General features: G+C 37.5%; 1 protein-coding gene and 1 long non-coding RNA gene across 2 annotated transcripts; both read left to right on the top strand.

Annotated features, from left to right (window-relative positions):
- The first annotated feature begins 16,015 nt into the window (after positions 1 to 16,015).
- LOC142523889 (uncharacterized) lies at positions 16,016 to 16,564 on the top strand. Its single transcript, XM_075627622.1, has one exon. It carries the CDS (start codon positions 16,016 to 16,018, stop codon positions 16,562 to 16,564), a length of 549 nt encoding a protein of 182 aa, XP_075483737.1.
- Positions 16,565 to 19,569: 3,005 nt separating this feature from the next.
- Positions 19,570 to 20,333, top strand: LOC142523660 (uncharacterized). The gene is made up of 3 exons (XR_012814805.1): positions 19,570 to 19,724; positions 19,799 to 19,919; positions 19,999 to 20,333. It is a non-coding gene; the product is annotated as an uncharacterized LOC142523660 (long non-coding RNA).
- Positions 20,334 to 21,937: the final 1,604 nt, after the last annotated feature.

Genomic DNA, 21,937 nt, shown 5'->3' with positions numbered 1-21,937 from the left:
ATATTCATAATAAAAAGTAATACTATTAGCATAAAAATTAATATTTTTTCATGGATGACCCAAATAAGATATATGTCTCACAAAATACGACCCGTGAGATCGTTCTTCACAAGTTTTTGCGCATAGTAAATTGTCTTATACAAATTTAACTTCAAGAAGTTTTGTTAATTTAACGATATATGCACATATCGTTTATCTATATTATATTATTAAACTTTAACACCTCACACCAACTAACTTCGATATGTTAATGTGACGTCAACAGTTTCTTTACAGTTTTACCTTTCATAATATTTATCATAAAGTTCGAATTATTTCAATAAATCTTATTTGATCATTAATATATAAGCATCACATGCTAATAAAATAATATATACTTTTTACACGAAAAATTGGTTTGTGCCACGGAACACTAATAACTGGAATAACAAAGGCGAAACTTTAAATTTTCGAAATAGTAATAATAATAATATTAAAATAAAATTCAATTTATTTTTCTTTGTCCCTCGGTTCGGGATGATTAAAAGTTGTTATGTAATTGTCGGAATATGATATTATATATTTAAATGTTCAATTTATTTAGAATTTTATTGTTGGGTGTTAGGTTGATTCATTATTCATTAGGTTTTGGCGAAATCAAGGGCATAATTTTGGGTGCGAAAAAATTGGGTGTTGACCATCTTATTCTTAACTATGGAGATCATTTTTGTAATTATTCACTTATTATAAAAACCTTTCACGAGTGAATTTATTAAATATCAAAAACACTCTTTTCAAACCATTTCATTAGTTTTTTAAACGAATCTCCGACCCAATTCAACTCATGAAAAATATTATTTTTATGTTAATTTTTTATTTATTTATAAATCTGTAATACCGGCTCGAGAGGGAAAACATGGATTTTGAGTATGGATATGTCCGGCAGAGAATATTGCTTGACGCATTTGTTAGGGATTACGGATTACCTCGTAATTTGCCACACATATTGTGTAGTTGCTCATGCATTCCTCTGAGTCTTGTCCAATCCTAATTTTCCCCTTTGCTTAATCATGTATATTATACATAGAATGAATATAATATTTTATTCATTAATGAACTTTTGAATTTGAGGGGGGAATATTTGCAAGAAACCAATTAAAAAAAAGTTTTAAATCATTTTTCTCTTGAAAATAATCCATGAACTAACTTGAAAAAAGAAGCCATTCTGCTAAATTTATTAATAAAAACCCCAAATTGTCAAAGAATTAAACATTAACAGAAGGACTCTTCACGGAAAAATGTATCTACTTATATGAAAGTGACAATAAGTTGTATTTGGCCAGTTTTCTCCCGGTTGCCGGTCAAGAGCCATAACACGCGTTGTGTGTTTCTTGCACCGATAATCAATAGTGTGTGCTGTCATTGCGAGATGCATTGCCCTACCACGCGTCGTGTGAGCATCCTCCTTCCTCCTCGATTTCTTCCTGCTTTCTTGTTCTTCTCTGTTGGTTGCATTTGTTTTTCGGTTTTCCCCAACTCTCCATCTTTTTGTGCTTCTTCCTCCTTCAAGTCTTCGTTCTCCGCCCGATCTTCACGCCCAACTGGCAGACAACGACAACCGGTGAGTTATCTCTTTCTTTCTCTTTGGCCTTGATTATTTTATGTTGTCTTGCTCTGATTAAGTTGTTCGCCTTGTTTTTTTGCCTTCTTTCAGCATCGTGTGAGCATCCTCGTTCCTCCCCTATTTCTTCCTGATTTCCTGTTTTCCTCTGTTGGTTGCATTTGTTGTTCGGTTTTCCCCAACTCTCCATCTTTTGTGCTCCTTCCTCTTTTTAGTCTTCGTTTTCCGCCCGATCTTCACGCCCAACGAGCAAAAAACGACAACCGGTGAGTTATCTCTTTCCTTCTCTTTGGCCTTGATTATTTTATATTGTTGGCATATTTTCCCTACTAGCTTTTGTGGTGTCAAACTATAGGTTATAGATCATTATTGCGTGTTTCTTTTTTTACAAAAGTGTGTCGTATTTACCGTTATTTAAGAATTCCATAAACCAACGCACCGAGCAATATTAGGATCAAACATTTTGAATTACTTGCTGTTATAAAATAACAATGATGCTGCGTCGTAAAGAAGATAATTCAACAGAGAGCAATAAGACTAAAACCTCTCGTAAAAAAAAATATGCTTGTTTAGAAGATCGTAGGCTTCAAAAAAATATACGTCGAAGACAAAAAAATAAACCATGTGTTTCACAGATATTTGATGAAAAAAAACCTAAGGTAGATCCATTGACGTATATAGTGAGAACTCGATATGCACTACCTACTACAGTAGATTGTAAATTTTGCGGTGCAACACGCGTATATGCTGAGCCACCTACATTTTGTTGTGCGCTAGGAGATATAAATCTTTCACCTTAAGAAATGCCTTCTAAATTAGTGCAACTCTATGTTGGTAACGCCGATGATGCCAAAGAGTTCAACACATGTATTCGTAGCTACAATAACATGTTTGCCTTCACATCAATGGGAGTACATTGTGATACATCTTATGCTAAAATAATGCTGGTATTTATGCATTCCGTGTGCAAGGTCACCTTTATCATTTTATTGTCTAATTAATACCATCGTCCAACGAATCCCCCAAAAATCTACAACTATATTTTTTTGACAGTGAACATGAACTATCTAATCGTCTATCTATTAACTCAAAATTTAAGGAATCTCTTGTACAAAAATTAATTAATATCTTATCAAAAAACCCATATGGGAATTTTTTTTGCGGTCTAAATAATGTTGACAACTTAGACGAATATAAAATTACTTTGCAAGCTGACCCTGTTACTGATCAACGAGTTTTTAATTGGCCTGATGTCTCTCAGGTTGCTTGTATATGGTTAGAAAGTAGCTATGCAAATCAAAACACAAGCCAACATATACAAGTATATCCAAAAAACAGTTGTCCCAAGATAATTAAACAATATTTCGGTTGTTATGATCCCTTACAATACCCTCTTATATTTCCAAATGGGGAATCTGGTTGGCACCGAAACATTAAAAGATTAGATCAAAAACAGAAAAAAATGCAGCATAGACCAACTTGAGACGATGAAAACATCAACTGCATACAAAACTCTGCAAGTGCAGAATTTTTTATAAGCTCTGAAATTCAAGGTAATTTTTACTTAAAAGGAAAATTTTATTATACAAAAGTTATGATTTTTTACCATTAGAAATCTGTTTTTTTTTATGTAGCTTCAGAAAAAAGGAGCACCCAAAGGTCTACGGTCTTATGTCGTGAATACTACTGTCATAAATTGCAAATAAGGAAAAATGATAGGTCTTCCTTACTACATATTGGTAGGCTTTTGCAACAATATATAGTAGATATGTATAATAAAATTGAAACATCAAGATTAGAATTTTTTAGGACTCCAAGCATGCAAAACCGTTTGCAAAATGAGGCCTACAATGGGTTATTAGATAGCATTACACAGGGATGTGAGATAGGCTCTGATGTTGGGAAACGCGTAATATTACCTACGTCATTCATTGGAGGACCTAGAGATATGCATAAAAGATACATGGATGCTATTGCTTTAGTACAACGTTATGGGAAACCGGACATCTTTCTAACAATAACCTCGAATCCAAATTGGGCTGAAATAAAGTCTCTTTGCCTCCAATCCGATCAAATTCAAAATAGACTTGATTTGATCTCTAGGATTTTTCATGCAAAACTTCAAGTTTTACGAGATGAACTATTCAAGAAGGATATTTTTGGGCACATTATCGCCTATACTAGCGTGATAGAATTCCAAAAAAGAGGCTTACCCCATGCCCATTTCCTGCTTATTTTAAATCAAGCTTTAAAAATGTTTCATCCTGGGGCATTCCACAGAATTGTTTGCGCATAATTACCAGATGCACATGCTGAACCATATTTGTTTTCACTCGTGGTGAAACATATGATTCATGGTCCATGTGGTTCACTCAATCCAGCATGCCCTTGCATGAAAAAAAATTCTTGTAAATATAACTATCCTAAAGACTACTTAGAGGCAACTAAATATGGAACAAATTCATACCCAATATATCGCCGACGCGATGACAGACATGTTATTAATATAAGGGGTTCACATCTTGATAACCGTTGGGTTGTTCTTTACAATCCATATTTGCTTGCCAAATTTAATTGCCATATCAATGTCGAAATATGTTCAACCATTCAAGCTGTAAAATATATCTACAAATATATATACAAGGGCCATGACAAGATTTTGTATACTTTACTTGGAGATGAACAAGATCACGTTGTTGACGAGGCAAAAAATTTCCAAGCTGCAAGATGGATTTCACCTCCTGAAGCAATCTGGCGCATTTTTGGCTTTGATCTTAATCATGTACATCCAACTGTAATATGCTTACAAGTTCATTTAGAGAATGAACAGGTTGTGACATTTGCTGCCAAACAAGCGTTGTACAACATTGTTAACAACCCAACATTTAAGAAAACTATGTTAACACAATTTTTCTATATGAACAAATACAATGACTACGCTAAAAGTATGAACTGTTTATATGTTGAATTCCCTGAATTTTTTACGTGGCACAACGATTGTAAAGAATGGGAACCACGTAAGAAAAAAGAGGTCATAGGCCGAATTTTTAGCTGTCGGCCTTCGGATTGTGAAATATTTTATTTAAAACTGTTGTTAATGCATGTAAGAAAACCATATTCTTCTAAAGACTTAAGAACGATAAACGAGGTTACTTTCAGAAAATTCAGAGAGGCAGCTCTAACCTTAGGATTAATAGAAAGTGATAATACTGCTGAAATGTGTATTGATGAAGCTGCTTGTTATTTAATGCCTCATGCTTTGCGGCCATTATTTGCTATTGTCCTCGTTTTTTGTTGTCCGAAAAATACCTGTAGAACCCGTAACTTAGACTACGTATAAGCCATGCATAATTCTAGTATTTTAAATTAAATTGACTTCATTACATGAATATTTAAATGCTTTTCTTTGAAGTTAATTATTTTAGCCAGCAGTTTAATTTTATTCTTTCAGTTATTTCAGTGAGGCCGGACTGAAGTTGGAGTTTAGAAATACAATTTAAGATTTAGAAAATATTTCCAGGATTTATTTTTTTAGCTAGCAAGTAAGTTGATTTAAGTTAAAAAGGAGGTTGAGGATTTATTTTAATTACTTGAGGTGTGTAGGAAATAAATTCATTTGAGTTCAATTAATTAAGGGATTTATTCACTAAATTATTCAGGGGATTAGTGAGGCTTTTAAGGGTTATAAATTTACTAGCTAGAAAACAGTTTCCCCTCCATTTATTAGTGAGATTTTCGGCCACCCTATGTCTAGACAACTCCTTTGCCAACTCATTACCTTTAATCCTTTCTTTATATTTAATTAAGTAGGATAATTCTTCAAATTTTTTTTAGCACCATTTAATTAACCAATTAGTATTATCCTAGTCTATTTATCATGAAGGATAATCGGCCACCCCATCCAATCCCTCCAACAATTCATTTGATAGCAAACAACATTTCAAAATTCAAATAATAGTAGACTTGGTCACCCCTTTGTATCCCTTTATTATGGGATCTCCCCTCACTCCCCCAACCACTTAATCCCCTCCTCCATCACCGAAAACAGCAGCCATTTCAGATTAAAAATCGTGACCCTCATAGCCTAGAACAAGAGAGAAAAGAAAAGGAAAGAAAATCACTCCACCTCCTCCGCGCCGAGTCGTCGTATTCTTTCGTTTTTCATTCAAACAAAAACCAAGGCATGTCTAGATTTCTTTCAAACCTCAATCAAGTCCTACTATTATTTTAAACATCACTTTTACATGATTTTTACACAAGAAAACCGAAATTTACATCAAGCATTTTCGAAATGCATGTGCAGAATTTTTCGACTTCCATGATGCTCTTCACGGTTTTCTCTTGTTTCAGTTGCTACAGGTTATGGTTCGACTCCAGGCTCCCAATGCGGCTCCTAGACATGTAATAGGATGCATTAAGACCATGTTGGTCCATTCATTCAGTCCCCATGCTTGCTGGAAAACCGAAATCACAGCAAGCTCCCCATAGGTGCAGAATTGTGTTCGAAAATTCAGTTTGATGTCATAATGGAAATGGATCTGATCATGGCTGCCACAAGGCCCATAGCCATGGTTGGATCACTTCCCTAGCATGTCTAAGACGTGACTAAGTTGCCCTTTTAGTGGCTTGGTCCATGGTGCGCCGGTTTATAAATCAAATGCAAGAACAGCCCCTCCCTTCTCGGCCCCTTAGGTTTTTGACAGCATGTGTGTGTTCGAGTTTTGTGTATGGGTGTGGATCTTGGTTGGCCTATGGCCCTTAGCCACGGTTCATACCCTACCACTGGATGTCTAGATCGTGTCATGGTCAATCAAATGACCACCGGAGCGATCCGTGACAGCAAAAACAAGAACAAGAGCCCGACGTGCAGAATTTATTCTCGGGTAGGAACTTTCGGTTGGTTACTGGAATGAGGCGAATCTTGGCTGGCCTAGGGCCCTTAGCCATGGTTCGGAGTCATGATTAAATACGAAGTCGTTAGACGTAATTGTCGTATTTTCAAACTTAATTGCATAGTTTGGTCAAGTATAAGCTATTGCATATTTTTCATGGCATATTTAGGTTGCAGCGAGCCTGGGAGCGATCCAATCCAGTTGGTAAAATTACAGGATTTTTCTTTATGCCATTTAATTATATTACGTGCATGAAAATAGAAAATACTTATTTTTGTGATTTATGCGATATTGCTTGTGGTCAATTCACTATTATGGGAGCATTATGTTACACGGTCACCAGTGATCGATCAGTTCAGTTTGGTACCATCCGGTCGCCAGTGACCGGTCAGTTCAGTTCAGTTTGATACTCCCCGGTAGCCAGTTACCGATCAGTTCAGTTCAGTGCAGGGGCCACAGGCGTAGACCATAATCTCAACATAAAATTATTACCAGTCATTTCAGTACAGGGCTCCTAGTAGCAAACATTTTTACTATGATATTTAATTCAGTCATGCACGTATTATATTGCTCAGTGCAAGTCATTTTCAGTATGCCTCATGACATGATATTTTATCCCATGCAAATTTTACTTTAGTATTTACTCGTTACCTACGATATTTGCATGCTGAGTCTTTAGGCTCACTAGACTTGATTGTTGTAGGTACTGATGAGCATGGGGCCGAGGGCGGGGACCAGTGAGCCAGCTTGGGTCGGCAGTAGTGGCACCCGAGGACCTCATTTGCAGCATGTTACCACTTTATGCAAACATTTTTATCCGTTGTTGAATATTCTTACATTGTTATTTTTTTTGCAAACTTTATTTTCTTCCGCTGCTATATTTCTAAACATTGAACTTGATTCATCAGTTGATTTTATGAATGAGGCAATTTAAGTTCTTTAAAAAGAAACTTTTAAATTTTCCTCAAAATTTTCAAGCAAGGATTTTCGGGCTTTCACAGTTGGTATCAGAGCCTATGTTCTTGTAAAGGGTTACATTACTACTAACCACGAGAAGCTCACGAAGCCACGTCTTCGGTCTGTAAGTTTTACATTTCAGCATTTTATTTAAAGCATGAATTATTTTGACAGCATGCTGCCATGAAATAGTTTCGATCAGATTTTCAGTATTTCATTGTTCATTTAAAATAAATTATGGAATTTTACATGTTAGTTACGTATGGGTTATGTTTGGAACAGTATGCCCCCTAGACGTCAAGTCGGACGCCCGAGAGGTGGTGGCGAGCACCGTCACGAGGACGGTGATGATCAGAGACAAGAGAGGCGGGGACCTCCACCTCCTCCTCCTCCTCCTCCGCCGGATATGAATGCCCAGATGCTAGCTGGGATGACGCAGTTCTTCGCACAGTTTGCGGGGAACAATGCCGCAGCCGCAGCCGCAGCCAGGCCGACAGGGCCCGAGGCTGTTTATGAGAGGTTTATGAAGATGCGCCCGAAGGAGTTTTCTGGGACGTCTGACCCCATGATTGCCGAGGGATGGATCAAATCCCTCGAGGTTATCTTCGAGTTCATGGAGCTGGGAGATGCAGACAGAGTCCGTTGTGCCACCTATCTGTTCAGTGGAGATGTCCGCTTATGGTGGGAAGGAGCGTCTGTAGCCCTGACCTTGGCTACACTGTCATGGACACGCTTCACGGAGGTTTTCTACTCCAAATATTTTGCTGAGGAAGTTCGCACCAGGTTGACCACCGAGTTCATGAGCCTGAGACAGGGAGATATGGCGGTTACGGAGTTCATCCATGAGTTCGAGAGGGGCTGTCATTTTGTGCCCCTGATCGCGAATGATGCCAAAGCCAAGTTGATGCATTTCCTGGTGGGTCTACGGCCGATCTTGCGCCAGGATGTTAGGGTGTCTGACCCTGCTACTTATGAGATTGCTGTCTCCAAAGCCCTAGCCGCAGAACAGGATCTGTGGGATATCGAGAGGGATTGCCAGGGCAAGCGCCCAGTCCAGGTACCACACCGCCCTCCTCCTAATGATCATCAGCAGCAGAACAAGAGGCCTTTTCACGGACCGCCTAGAAACAAAGGCCAGCAGCAGCAGCGGGGACGCCCAGCCCCGAGGACTTATGAGCACCCAGTCTGTCCCAAGTGCTCACGCCGTCATCCGGGAGCATGTATGTCTGGCTCAGGAAAGTGTTTTAAGTGCGGCAGTCCAGACCACATGTTGCTGCAGTGCCCTCAGAGGAATCTGCCTACCCAAGGCAGAGTTTTTGCTCTCCATGCCACGGAAACAAACCCGGAGGCTATGTTGTTGACAGGTACCTTTAAGCTTTAAGTTATTATTTGAATTTCTGTGTTTTGGGAATAGGGATTAAGATTGAACTTAGAACTGTGATAGGATTGCATGCTCTACTCAGTAGTATTTTGGGGATTTAAGTTAGAAGAACTCTGGCCTTTGCATGTCTATAAGTTTGGTTCTTGTAGCTATTGGATCCAACTTAGAGTTCCAATCTTTCAGGGAGAATTTTTATATCTGGTTCCGCCACCAAGGCCTTGATAGATTCAGGGGCCACTCACTCGTTTATTTCGGAGGTCTTTGCAAACTTTCTCAAGATCAAGACCATTGGGATAGATATAGCCTTTTCAGTAGTGTTGCCGTCAGGCGAGGAGATGGCAGCTACCAATGTTATCCGAGATATAGACCTTGAGCTGCACGGTAATCTTGTTTATGCGGATCTGATTGTGCTACCGATGCCAGAATTTGACATCATCCTAGGGATGGACTGGCTATTGAGGAACAGAGTGTTGATAGACTTCCAGCGGAGATCTGTTCTTGTCCGACCGCCTGGAATGGAGCAGTTCTTATTTGAGCCGGACATGTACTTTCCTTTACCGCGCATTATTCCTTATGTTCAGGCCAGGAAGCTCATGCATAGAGGGTGTCGGGGATTTCTAGCGACCTTTTTATCTGTCCCTGAGGAACCCAGCCAGTCAGCCTCAGATGTTCCGATTGTCAGAGATTTCTTAGACGTTTTTCTCGAAGACGTCTCTGGTATGCCACCTGAGAGAGAGGTGGAGTTTTCCATTTAGCTTATGCCAGGTACGGCTCCGATATCCAAAGCGCCGTACCGACTAGCACCGACAGAGATGGCAGAGCTTAAGAAGCAGATACAGGAACTTCTCGGACAAGGAGTTCATTCGCCCTAGCTTTCTCCATTGGGGCGCGCCAGTCTTATTTGTTAAGAAGAAGGATGGCTCTATGAGACTTTGTATTGACTATCGGGAGTTGAACAGGGTTACAGTGAAGAATAAATACCCACTGCCGAGGATTGAGGATCTGTTTGACCAGTTGCAGGGAGCTTCGATTTTCTCCAAGATAGATCTGCGTTCCGGTTATCACCAGTTGAGGGTGAGAGATGCTGATGTTTCCAAGACTGCTTTTAGGACTCATTATGGCCACTACGAGTTCCTTGTGATGTCGTTCGGTCTGACGAATGCGCCAGCGATCTTCATGGATATCATGAATCGCGTATTTCAGCCGTATCTTGACCAGTTTGTGATAGTATTCATAGAAGACGTTCTCGTCTACTCCAAGAATCAGGAGGATCACAGCCGACATCTGACCACAGTGTTGCAGACCTTGCAGAAGCATAAGTTGTTCGCGAAGTTCAGCAAGTGCGAATTCTGGTTAGAGAAGATGGCGTTCTTAGGCCACATCGTTTCTAGCAGTGGTATTGAGGTAGACCCAGCAAAAGTTGCAGCAGTCAGAGATTGGGTTGTGCCTCAGAATGCATCCGAGATCCGCAGTTTTCTTGGGCTAGCAGGATATTACCGGAAGTTCATTCAGGGATTCTCCTCTATTGCCGTTCCACTCACATCACTGACCAAGAAAAATGCTAAATTCGTGTGGAGCGAGGAATGTCAGAAGAGCTTCGATACTTTGAAGCAAGCTCTCATCTCAGCACCAGTTTTAGCTATGCCATCAGGGCCCGGCGAGTTTGTCCTTTATATGGATGCTTCGAAGCTCGGTTTAGGTGCAGTTTTGATGCAGCATGGGAGAGTGATAGCCTATGCTTCTCGACAGCTGAAAATCCACGAGAAGAATTATCCTACTCATGATCTAGAGTTGGCGGCCGTAGTTTTTGCCTTGAAGATTTGAAGGCATTATCTGTATGGAGAGAAATGCCAGATCTTTACCGACCACAAGAGCCTCAAGTATTTCTTTACGCAGAAAGAGCTGAACATGCGTCAGAGGCGTTGGTTGGAGCTTGTGAAAGACTACGATTGTGACATTAGCTACCACCCGGATAAAGCTAATGTAGTTGCAGATGCATTGAGCAGAAAAGTCGCAGTGATGGCTCATTTGACGATTCAGAAACCTCTTCAGCTTGAGATGCAGAAGTTTGATCTAGAGTCATATCCTCGAGATAGAGTTCCCCGTCTATCTACTTTGACGATTCAGTCTTCTCTTATTGACCGTATTCGCAGTGGTCAGGCCGCAGATGAGTAGTTGGCACAATGGAAGCTGAGGGATGAAGCCAAGGGCAGTGTCTTGTATACAGTCAGCGACGGTATAGTGAGATACCGAGACAGGATGTGGGTTCCTAGCAGTGATACTATCCGAGCAGATATTCTATCAGAGGCCCACATGTCCCCGTACTCCATTCACCCGGGAGTACGAAGATGTACAAAGATCTGCAGTTGTTGTATTGGTGGCCAGGGATGAAGAGAGACATCAGACGTTTTGTATCCGAGTGTCTGACTTGCCAGTTATTGAAGGCGGAGCATCAGAGACCAGCAGGTTTGCTCAAGCCTCTTCCCATTCCCGAGTGGAAGTGGGAGAATGTTACCATGGACTTTGTGACCGGATTGCCGAGGTCAGCCAGAGGATCGAATGCTATCTGAGTGATTGTAGATCGTTTTACCAAATCTGCGCATTTCTTGCCTATTAAGACGACTTTCACCATGGTACAGTATGCGGAGTTGTATATCCGAGAGATAGTCCGACTTCATGGTGTCCAGTTTCTATCGTATCTGACAGAGATCCCAGATTTACTTCCTCGTTTTGGAAGAGTTTGCATTCGACTATGGGTACGAAGTTGCTGTTTAGCACAGCTTTCCATCCGCAGACAGATGAGCAGTCAGAGCGAGTTATTCACATCTTAGAGGATCTTCTCCGTGCTTGCGTCATTGATTTCTCCTGGAGTTGGGAGTCGAACTTACCATTGGTTGAGTTCACCTATAACAACAGCTTTCCAGTCTTCTATTGGTATGGCTCCGTATGAAGCACTGTATGGTCGCAAATGCAGATCTCCTGTTCATTGGGATGAAGTAGGAGAGAGAGCAGAGTTGGGTCCAGAGATTTTTCAGCAGGCGGCAGATGTAGTAGTCAAGATCCCTGATAGGATGAGGACTGCTCAGAGTCGACAGAAGAGTTATGCCGATCAGCGGAGGAGAGAGTTAGAGTTTGCAGTGGGCGATCATGTTTTTGTGAAAGTGGCACCTATGAAGGGTGTCATGAGATTTGGGAAGAAAGGGAAGCTCAGTCCGAGATTCATTGGACCCTTTGAGATCCTTGACAGAGTTGGGACGCTAGCTTATCGTGTTGCTCTTCCGCCGAATCTGGCCTGGAGTACATAATGTGTTCCACGTCTCCATGCTGAGAAAGTACATGGCGAATCCTTCGCATGTGCTGAACTTTGAGCCGTTGCAGCTTACCCCGAACCTGTCTTATGAGGAGAGACCAGTGCAGATCCTAGACCGTCAGGAGAAGAAACTTCGGAACAAGTTGGTTAAGCGAGTCAAAGTCAAATGGCTCAATCATTCAGAGAAGGAAGCTACATGGGAGTCTGAGCCAGAAATGAGGAGTCGGTACCCAGAATTATTCGGTGAGTTCTAATTTCGAGTACGAAATTTCTATAAGGGGGGAAGGATTGTAGAACCCGTAACTTAGATTACGTATAAGCCATGCATAATTCTAGTATTTTAAATTAAATCGACTTCATTGCATGAATATTTAAATGCTTTTCTTTGAAGTTAATTATTTTAGCCAGCAGTTTAATTTTATTCTTTCAGTTATTTCAGTGAGGCCGGACTGAAGTTGGAGTTTAGAAATATAATTTAAGATTTAGAAAATATTTCCAGGATTTATTTTTTTAGCTAGCAAGTAAGTTTATTTAAGTTAAAAAGGAGGTTGAGGATTTATTTTAATTACTTGAGGTGTGTAGGAAATAAATTCATTTGAGTTCAATTAATTAAGGGATTTATTCACTAAATTATTCAGGGGATTAGTGAGGCTTTTAAGAGTTATAAATTTACCAGCTAGAAAACATTTCCCCTCCATTTATTAGTGAGATTTTCGGCCACCCTATGTCTAGACAACTCCTTTGCCAACTCATTACCTTTAATCCTTCCTTTATATTTAATTAAGTAGGATAATTCTTCAATTTTTTTTAGCACCATTTAATTAACCAATTAGTACTATCCTAGTCTAGTTATCATGAAGGATAATCGGCCACCCCATCCAATCCCTCCAACAATTCATTTGATAGCAAACAACATTTCAAAATTCAAATAATAGTAGACTTGGTCACCCCTTTGTATCCCTTTATTATGGGATCTCCCCTCACTCCCCCAACCACTTAATCCCCTCCTCCATCACCGAAAACAGCAGCCATTTCAGATTAAAAATCGTGACTCTCATAGCCTAGAACAAGAGAGAAAAGAAAAGGAAAGAAAATCACTCCACCTCCTCCGCGCCGAGTCGTCGTATTCTTTCGTTTTTCATTCAAACAAAAACCAAAGCATGTCTAGATTTCTTTCAAACCTCAATCAAGTCCTACTATTATTTTAAACATCACTTTTACATGATTTTTACACAAGAAAACTGAAATTTACATCAAGCATTTTCGAAATGCATGTGCAGAATTTTTCGACTTCCATGATGCTCTTCACGGTTTTCTCTTGTTTCAGTTGCTACAGGTTATGGTTCGACTCCAGGCTCCCAATGCGGCTTCTAGACATGTAATAGGATGCATTAGGACCATGTTGGTCCATTCATTCAGTCCCCATGCTTGCTGGAAAACCGAAATCACAGCAAGCTCCCCATAGGTGCAGAATTGTGTTCGAAAATTCAGTTTGCTGTCATAATGGAAATGGATCTGATCATGACTGCCACAAGGCCCATAGCCATGGTTGGATCACTTCTCTAGCATGTCTAAGACGTGACTAAGTTTCCCTTTTAGTGGCTTGGTCCATGGTGCGCCGGTTTTTAAATCAAATGCAAGAACAGCCCCTCCCCTCTCGGCCCCTTCGGTTTTTGACAGCATGTGTGTGTTCGCGTTTTGTGTATGGGTGTGGATCTTGGTTGGCCTATGGCCCTTAGCCACGGTTCATACCCTACCACTGGATGTCTAGATAGTGTCATGGTCAATCAAATGACCACCGGAGCGATCCGTGACAGCAAAAACAAGAACAAGTGCCCGACGTGCAGAATTTGTTCTCGGGTAGGAACTTTCGGTTGGTTACTGGAATGAGGCGAATCTTGGCTGGCCTAGGGCCCTTAGCCATGGTTCAAATCATTCCTTGGGATGTTGTTGAGAGTCTATGGTCGGTGATTCAAGCCCCAATGGCCAAAAGTCTCGCAAACGACGCGATGCAAGCGAAGTTGCTGCTGCTGGAATTTGACAGAAACTTGTTGTGAAGGTTCGGAGGCTCGTTTGAGTTCTTGGTTGGCTTTTAGCCTATGGGCTTGGATTGGACAGTGCCTCATCGAGTTAGGAAGGTCGTGTTTTTGACCGTTCGTGATTCGGATCATTTTTGAGGTCGTACGAAAATTTACGGTGCGATGTGCCAAATTGACTCTCGAAAGAGCGTTTCTTGTTTTGGCCTCCATTTCACCTAGATTTCGACCCTCATCATTTTAGGAGCATTAGTTCATAATTTTAAGTGTATTTTAATCATGACTATACGTTGGTTTAGTGTTGGTTCGGGTTGGTTCGGAGTCATGATTAAATACGAAGTCGTTAGACGTAATTGTCGCATTTTCAAACTTAATTGCATAGTTTGGTCAAGTATAAGCTATTGCATATTTTTCATGGCATATTTAGGTTGCAGCGAGCCTGGGAGGGATCCAATCCAGTTGGTAAAATTACAGGATTTTTCGTTATGCCATTTAATTATATTACGTGCATGAAAATAGAAAATACTTATTTTTGTGATTTATGCGATATTGCTTGTGGTCAATTCACTATTATGGGAGCATTATGTTACACGGTCGCCAGTGACCGATCAGTTCAGTTTGGTACCACCCGGTCGCCAGTGATCGGTCAGTTCAGTTCAGTTTGATACTCCCCGATAGCCAGTTACCGATCAGTTCAGTTCAGTGCAGGGGCCACAGGCGTAGACCATAATCTCAACAGAAAATTATTACCGGTCATTTCAGTACAGGGCTCGAAGGAGCAAACATTTTTACTATGATATTTAATTCAGTCATACACGTATTATATTGCTCAGTGCAAGTCATTTTCAGTATGCCTCATGACATGATATTTTATCCCATGCAAATTTTACTTTAGTATTTACTCGTTATCTACGATATTTGCATGCTGAGTCTTTAGGCTCACTAGACTTGATTGTTGTAGGTACTGATGAGCATGGGGCCGAGGGCGGGGACCAGTGAGCCAGCTTGGGTCGGCAGTAGTGGCACCCGAGGACCTCATTTGCAGCATGTTACCACTTTATGCAAACATTTTTATCCGTTGTTGAATATTCATAAATTGTTATTTTTTTTTTTGCTAACTTTATTTTCTTCCGCTGCTATATTTCTAAATATTGAACTTGATTTATCAGTTGATTTTATGAATGAGGCAATTTAAGTTCTTTAAAAAGAAACTTTTAAATTTTCCTCAAAATTTTCAAGCAAGGATTTTCGGGCTTTCACAATACCATTCATCTTTGGGCAAAATTTCAAGATTTTCTGTCATAAGACTTTGCTCGGAATAAAGATCTTACTCCAAAAATGCTTAATCATAAGGTCTTAGACATAGTTGATAACTACCTTCGGTCCATGGGTAAAAAATTAGAAGACTTCTCAAAACATAAGCTTAGATTTTAACGATAGAGTGCAAAAGACTTACAAACTGAGCGTGATATTTATGTACCAGCCGAAGATCTATTAGCTGTTGAACAATTAAATGTAGAACAAAAAAAGGCTTACAATCAAATCTTATATCATGTTTGTAATAACTTGTCAAATGCTTTCTTTATTGACGGTCCCGGAGGTAATGGAAAAACGTTTCTATATAGAGCACTTCTTGCTACAATTCGATCAAATGTGACATAGCAATTGCGACTGCAACTTCAGGGATTGCAGCATCTTTGCTCCCAGGAGATCGTACTTCACATTCGAGATTTAAAATCTTTAGAAGAAAGTAATATCAAATTATGTAGCATTAGCAAGCAAAGCACATTAGCGACTTTATTAAAACTAGCAAAACTCATTATTTGGGATGAGGCTACGATGTCTAGGAGTGATGTCATTGAAAAGTTCAATGAAATGTTACAAGATATAATGGATTCAAATTTACTTTTTGGCGGTAAAATTGTTGTATTTGGTGGAGACTTCCGCCAAACATTACCAGTCATTTTAAAAAGTACGAAGGAAAATATCATTGATTCTTTGATTGTCATGTCACCTTTGTGGCCACATTTAAACAAGAAAAAACTCCAAAAAAGTATGCGTGCGCTATCTGATTCTATCTTCTCATCTTGGCTGTTGAAAATTGGCGATGGAGTTGAAATTACTAATGAAAACAATGAAATCCAAATCCCATCTCACATTAACATTCCATTTGCAGATGACACTACTTCCTTAAACAAGTTAATAGACATGGTCTTCCCAAACATAAATGATTCAGATCTAGATTTCTCTTCATTTGTAAAATGTGCCATACTGACAACAAGAAAAGAATTTGTCCACGAAATAAATGACGTTCTTATTAACAAATTCCCTGGCGAAGAAACAACGTACTATAGTTGCGATGAAACACAAGTGATTGTTTATACCTGATCAGGAAGCTTTATTCCACTGTTTAACTTCTCAAGGGCTTCCCCCACACAAATTAACTTTGAAAATAAATTCACCAATTATTTTGTTAAGAAATATTAATCCAACTGAAGGGCTTTGTAATGGCACACGTTTACTTTGTAAAGGGTTTAATAAAAATGTTATTTACGCTGAAATTTCAGTAGGCACACATGCAGGAAAACCTGTGTTCATTCTTCGGATAACTTTAGAATCTCCACATGATGATTTTTCATCTATTCCATTTAAAAGAAAACAATTTCCAATCCGTTTATGTTATGCAATGACAATTAACAAAGCACAAGAGCAAACTTTAGATTTTGTTGGCATCTATTTAAAAGAACCAGTTTTTTAACATGGCCAACTTTATGTCGCATTATCAAGAGCTAAGAATATAGATCAAATAAAGGTGCTTATTAGACCATAGAAATCATTAGCTCAAAGTACTAACTACACAAAAAATGTAGTATACCGTGAGGTTTTGGACGCTGCACATCCTTGTTGAGAGGTAAATTCTTATTTTGCTTATCTTGTTGATGTGAAAATATTGAACCTGAAAGTATATTAAATATTTATATATGCACATTGTAAGTTTTGTTAAAATAAAATTATTAGTTCTACTAAAACAAAATAAATGCTCTCAGCTGCACGCTTTAATTTCAGATTATTTCTTTACACAAATATATAGTTTTAAATTCGTGCTTGCATGGGTGTGAAACCACTTTGACTCATATTTCAGTACAAAATTTACCAAATAAAAAAACTTCTTAAATTTTTTATTATTTGCCCATGCATTATCTTATATTCCATATTTTAGTGTCTAAAATATTTTCTCTTATTACTTCTTTTTCCTCCTTACATGCAGGTCATTAGAGGACAAATGTACACCCATTGCAAATTTAAAACCAGATTTACGCAACTGATTTGTCAAAGTCTTACTTTCTGAAAAAACTCCAATTCGTTTTCTGAAATGGGGAAGACAACAAAAACTTGTTTTTGTTGATAAATAGGTAACATACATTTTCTATTTTCAATAGTCATACAGTCTGGAATTTTTTTTTATTTTCCCCATTTATTTGCATAAAATGGAAGCATGCAAGGCGTAATTTACGACCAAGATGTTGAGCAATTGGACAAATTACTACAGTTGTACAAGACATACTATATTGGGAATGCAAAAATCAAAGAATTAACTAGCAATGCACCAATTTTTGCATCAGCAAAATACCAAATGTTGCTTAATAGAAGTACTTATATTAAGCTTGCAAGTGAAGAAGAGCAACTACCTATTAACCATGCTTACCAACTGACGCCTTTTGTACAATGCCATGCATTAGCTGACGTGTCTACAAAGCAAATCAGTTAAGCTCTTCCTCCAGTTCTTTTTCATAGGATGCAATTATTTCATATACAGATTTATTGACACGTTTTATTTTTCAGATTTGTTATGCAGTGTGATACATGTTTTTCCACCACGGTTTGTTGAAAAAACAAAAAAGAATTTACATGAATTTGTTATCGTCAATGAAGAGTAAGATCATTTCATAAATTTTTCACAATATTAATTGTTTTTCTTCATTTTTCAACTAATTGTGTAGCCCAGAAAATAACAATTTTTTTATCTTGATAGGCGCAAACCATTAATTCTGACCTTATGGGAAGAATTTCTACAAACCGAAGCACGTTTTTTAACGCAAAATGTTCACACTTTTCCTGTTATCTTAGGAATGCGGTTTTCTGTCAACATATTTTACGGTATATTCAGCTCTATTTAATGTTATTTCATAGTTAGAAAAATCAATTTCCTCTAGCTTATACATATTGTTTGATTTATTTTGGTTCTTTTTACTTGGCAAAGGTTGGTGAGGCTGATAAAAAATTATTTCACTGCAGGATTATCAATCGGTACAGTACCCAATAGCACCATTTTGTTTGACCCCCCAATACAACGAAGTGACTTCCTAAAACGATGGTAATTCATACTCTTTCTATTAGTTATGTGGTCACATATTCTTATAATGATCTTTGCTGAACCAAAATAAATCTGCTATCTCAAACGCCTCTGCTTCAATTTCTAAACTATACTAAATAATGCTTTTTTTGGTTTCTAATATATGTATACATACAAGAATATTAATTTTCGACACTATACATTTCAAAAAAAAATTATAAATTACGATTTGTAGTTCTAAGCGTATCTGCTGTAATCTTGAAATTAAAATTTATAATTAATTGTTGGCCTTTGATAGGCACATGTTACATTTCTTGAATACACTAACGTAGCGCCGAAAAACTTGATTAAATTTTTTTTAGTTTTTTCGGTTAACTTTTGTCGTGGGAAAAAATAGTTGCACCATCTCTTCCTTTGTCAGGCACATGTATACAGTCAAAAAAAATTGTGTTTTTTTTACTCGTGATCTTTTGTTTGATTGATGTGTGTCACGTATAGCATCTCTCAAATTAAGATAACAAATATTTTGTACATCTCAAACCTATTTCCTCGCTATATTGTATGCTTCCGACCTATAAAATTCTTAAAGATATTTGTTATTTTGTATTATAAACGGGTTCCATATTAAATCAAAGCATCAACGTACCATTGCATTGTTTTAGATGACCTTACATATATTTGCTAAAGAGCCAACTATCTTGATATCTTCACTTGTTTTCCTCATGTTTTCATGTTTTTATGCAAATTTCTTTTTTATTTCTGACCTATTTCCCATATTTATAAAAATAAATAACTAACATACCCCTTTTTTTAAGGATGCAAACCAATCAGGAAAATATAGAGGCTGTTGTGTCCCAAAAATTGTATGACACAGCAAACCAGAAAATTGACCAACCGTTCAGCTCCCAGATTCGAAAAATTAGCCAGATTTTGAGCCTGAACGAAGTAGTACATTCAAATTTACTCGCATCTTGTCTTACCTAGATTTAGAATAAACAAACATCTTAAAATGATAACAAATTCTGATTTACAGGTGAAATCATTTTGGATAAAGGCTAAAATAAGAATAAAGAATCCTGAAGACTCTGTATATTTTCTAGCTTGCCCAGGCTGTTCGAAGTCATGCGGAGCTGCATACAAATATGAGTTCACATGTTTTTATTGCAACCATGATTTTCCAAGCCCAAAACCGCTGTAAGTGATAAAAATACTTTGAAAATCTGCGCTCATTAAAAACATGGCATCTTGACTATGATATATATATATAGTTTACGGTTCCAAGCATAACTTTTTGACGGGACTGGAAATTTGACTGCTTATATTGAGAACAAAGAAGCAAACATGTTGTTATGTGCGTCAGGAGAAGACATGATTGAGGCAGAAGAACAGGTATGTTTATTTTTCAATTTTTTTTGTTAATCAAAAATTTCATACAGCTTTTGAATATTACTTATCTTGTCATTCACAGCAAACACTATTATTCCTGATACATTCAACGAGAAATCGAAAGAATTACAGTTCCTTTTCCAACTACGAACATCGTGGAGCAAAACAAGAGGCAAGACTTTTGTTCGAAACACAGTCATAGCATGCCTACCCGCACCTGAGTCATCGTCAACATCGCATAGCTATGAACACAAAAGCTCGGCCTCAAAAATTCTTGGATTGATACAAGGTGATGTGGCTGCAGCTGAATCCCAAGAAACCAGCTCTGCAATGCAGGAAGAACACTTTGAAACAGATCTTAGAGTACAACAACCCAGGTCAACAGGCAAAAGAAAATTGGAACCTGAAGAGGTATTACATGAGAGTAAAAAATATATGAAACAAGACTGAAGGGCAAATATGTATACAAAAGCCCAGTATGTGTTTTGATATTTTTTTTTTAAATTGGAGTTACTGTTTTTTATTTGTTATCCAACCTCGAATATTTTGTCTGAAAACTAACCTATTAACTATTGGTTGAAGCTCTGACTACTTTCCAATTATGCATATACACATCTTCTCTTAAATGTTAGTTTTTTACAGCTCTGTTTTAATTGCTAAAATAAATTGTCTATTTCCAAAAATTTTAAACATTTTCCTTTACTCTAATATATAATCTTCTGTGTGCCATTACACATAGCATTATTAGTTTGAAAAGAAAGATAATATAGACTACTTTAAAAATAAAAACCGTCTTCTTTGTATCTTATGTGTTCGATTTAATATACTTACTATATATTGAATTACATATTTATTTATAAGGAGAAATTTTTTCCCTAAACACTTTCAAAGCTATATAGGCATACATTCTTAGCACTACAAAAATAAATATAACGTATAATAAAAAAAATCCCATACAATATCCAGTAAACAATTTCATGCTATAACAAATTATATCTAAGGCCTTTCTACATATTTATACGATATCGTTTTTTTATTTCTAACTTACAATTAACAACTGTTATGTTATTATTCTAAACTAAGCAAAATAAGGAAATTTGGTAATATTCATTCTAAAACATTTTGCGCAGGAAAAAATGCATACTTACAAATACAAAATATGGACTGAATAATGAAAAAATGAGGTATATGTTTAAATAATATATAAATAATACAAGGGAAAAAACCTAAAAGAAGGCTTTAAATATACTCAATAATATAATAACCAAGGCTTATATTACAAAAAAATCATTTATGCCCTTACACTTGTCAATAATTTAAAACATCTAAGTTGCTTATATTGAGGTGGCCAAAAATAATCAAACCAAGTGTCATAACCCATCTATGACTCATCATTCTCCACATGAGATATATGAATTTATCTACCATCAACTAGCTTGCAAGTACTTACCTTAACATTTCAATACTTTCCTTTCTGTAGCAAAACATACGTCTTCTAAATCAACTCCAATGGAAAACACCTCGTGCTGTGATTGTATCGACTGCACTCAATGTTACTACAATTCTCTATTTCAGAAAGAAGTTAAAGAACTAATAAAAAGATTTTACTCGAATCCAGTATGGGTCATCATCTTACGAAGAGCGCTGAATATGGAATCAAAGCTTTCTCTTCTACTAGACTATGCAGCCGATATTGAAAAAGAGCTAGATGTCAACGTTATTCGTCAAACACATTATGTAAATTAAACAGATACTAGAACAGCTATCTTATAGTTTTGAAATCGTTTATTTCAGAAACATTTACACTGACATGCTAACAATTATAAAATATATTCTACAGATTCTTCATCTAGAAAAGTTGCGTTAACTTTATTTTTTACACTTAGTAACCTTTTCCCTCTTGTAATTCATAAATAACTTTATGTCATGTTATTTGCATAACATTTTTTCGTACTTAATTTATATATTCTCAATAATTTTAAGCTCTAACTTACCAAATTATTAATGACCTAACTAATAAC

Source organism: Primulina tabacum, chromosome 14 (genome assembly GCF_025594145.1).
Source record: "Primulina tabacum isolate GXHZ01 chromosome 14, ASM2559414v2, whole genome shotgun sequence".
Taxonomy (NCBI): domain Eukaryota; kingdom Viridiplantae; phylum Streptophyta; class Magnoliopsida; order Lamiales; family Gesneriaceae; genus Primulina; species Primulina tabacum.
This window is presented reverse-complemented; position numbering and strand designations above follow the sequence as displayed.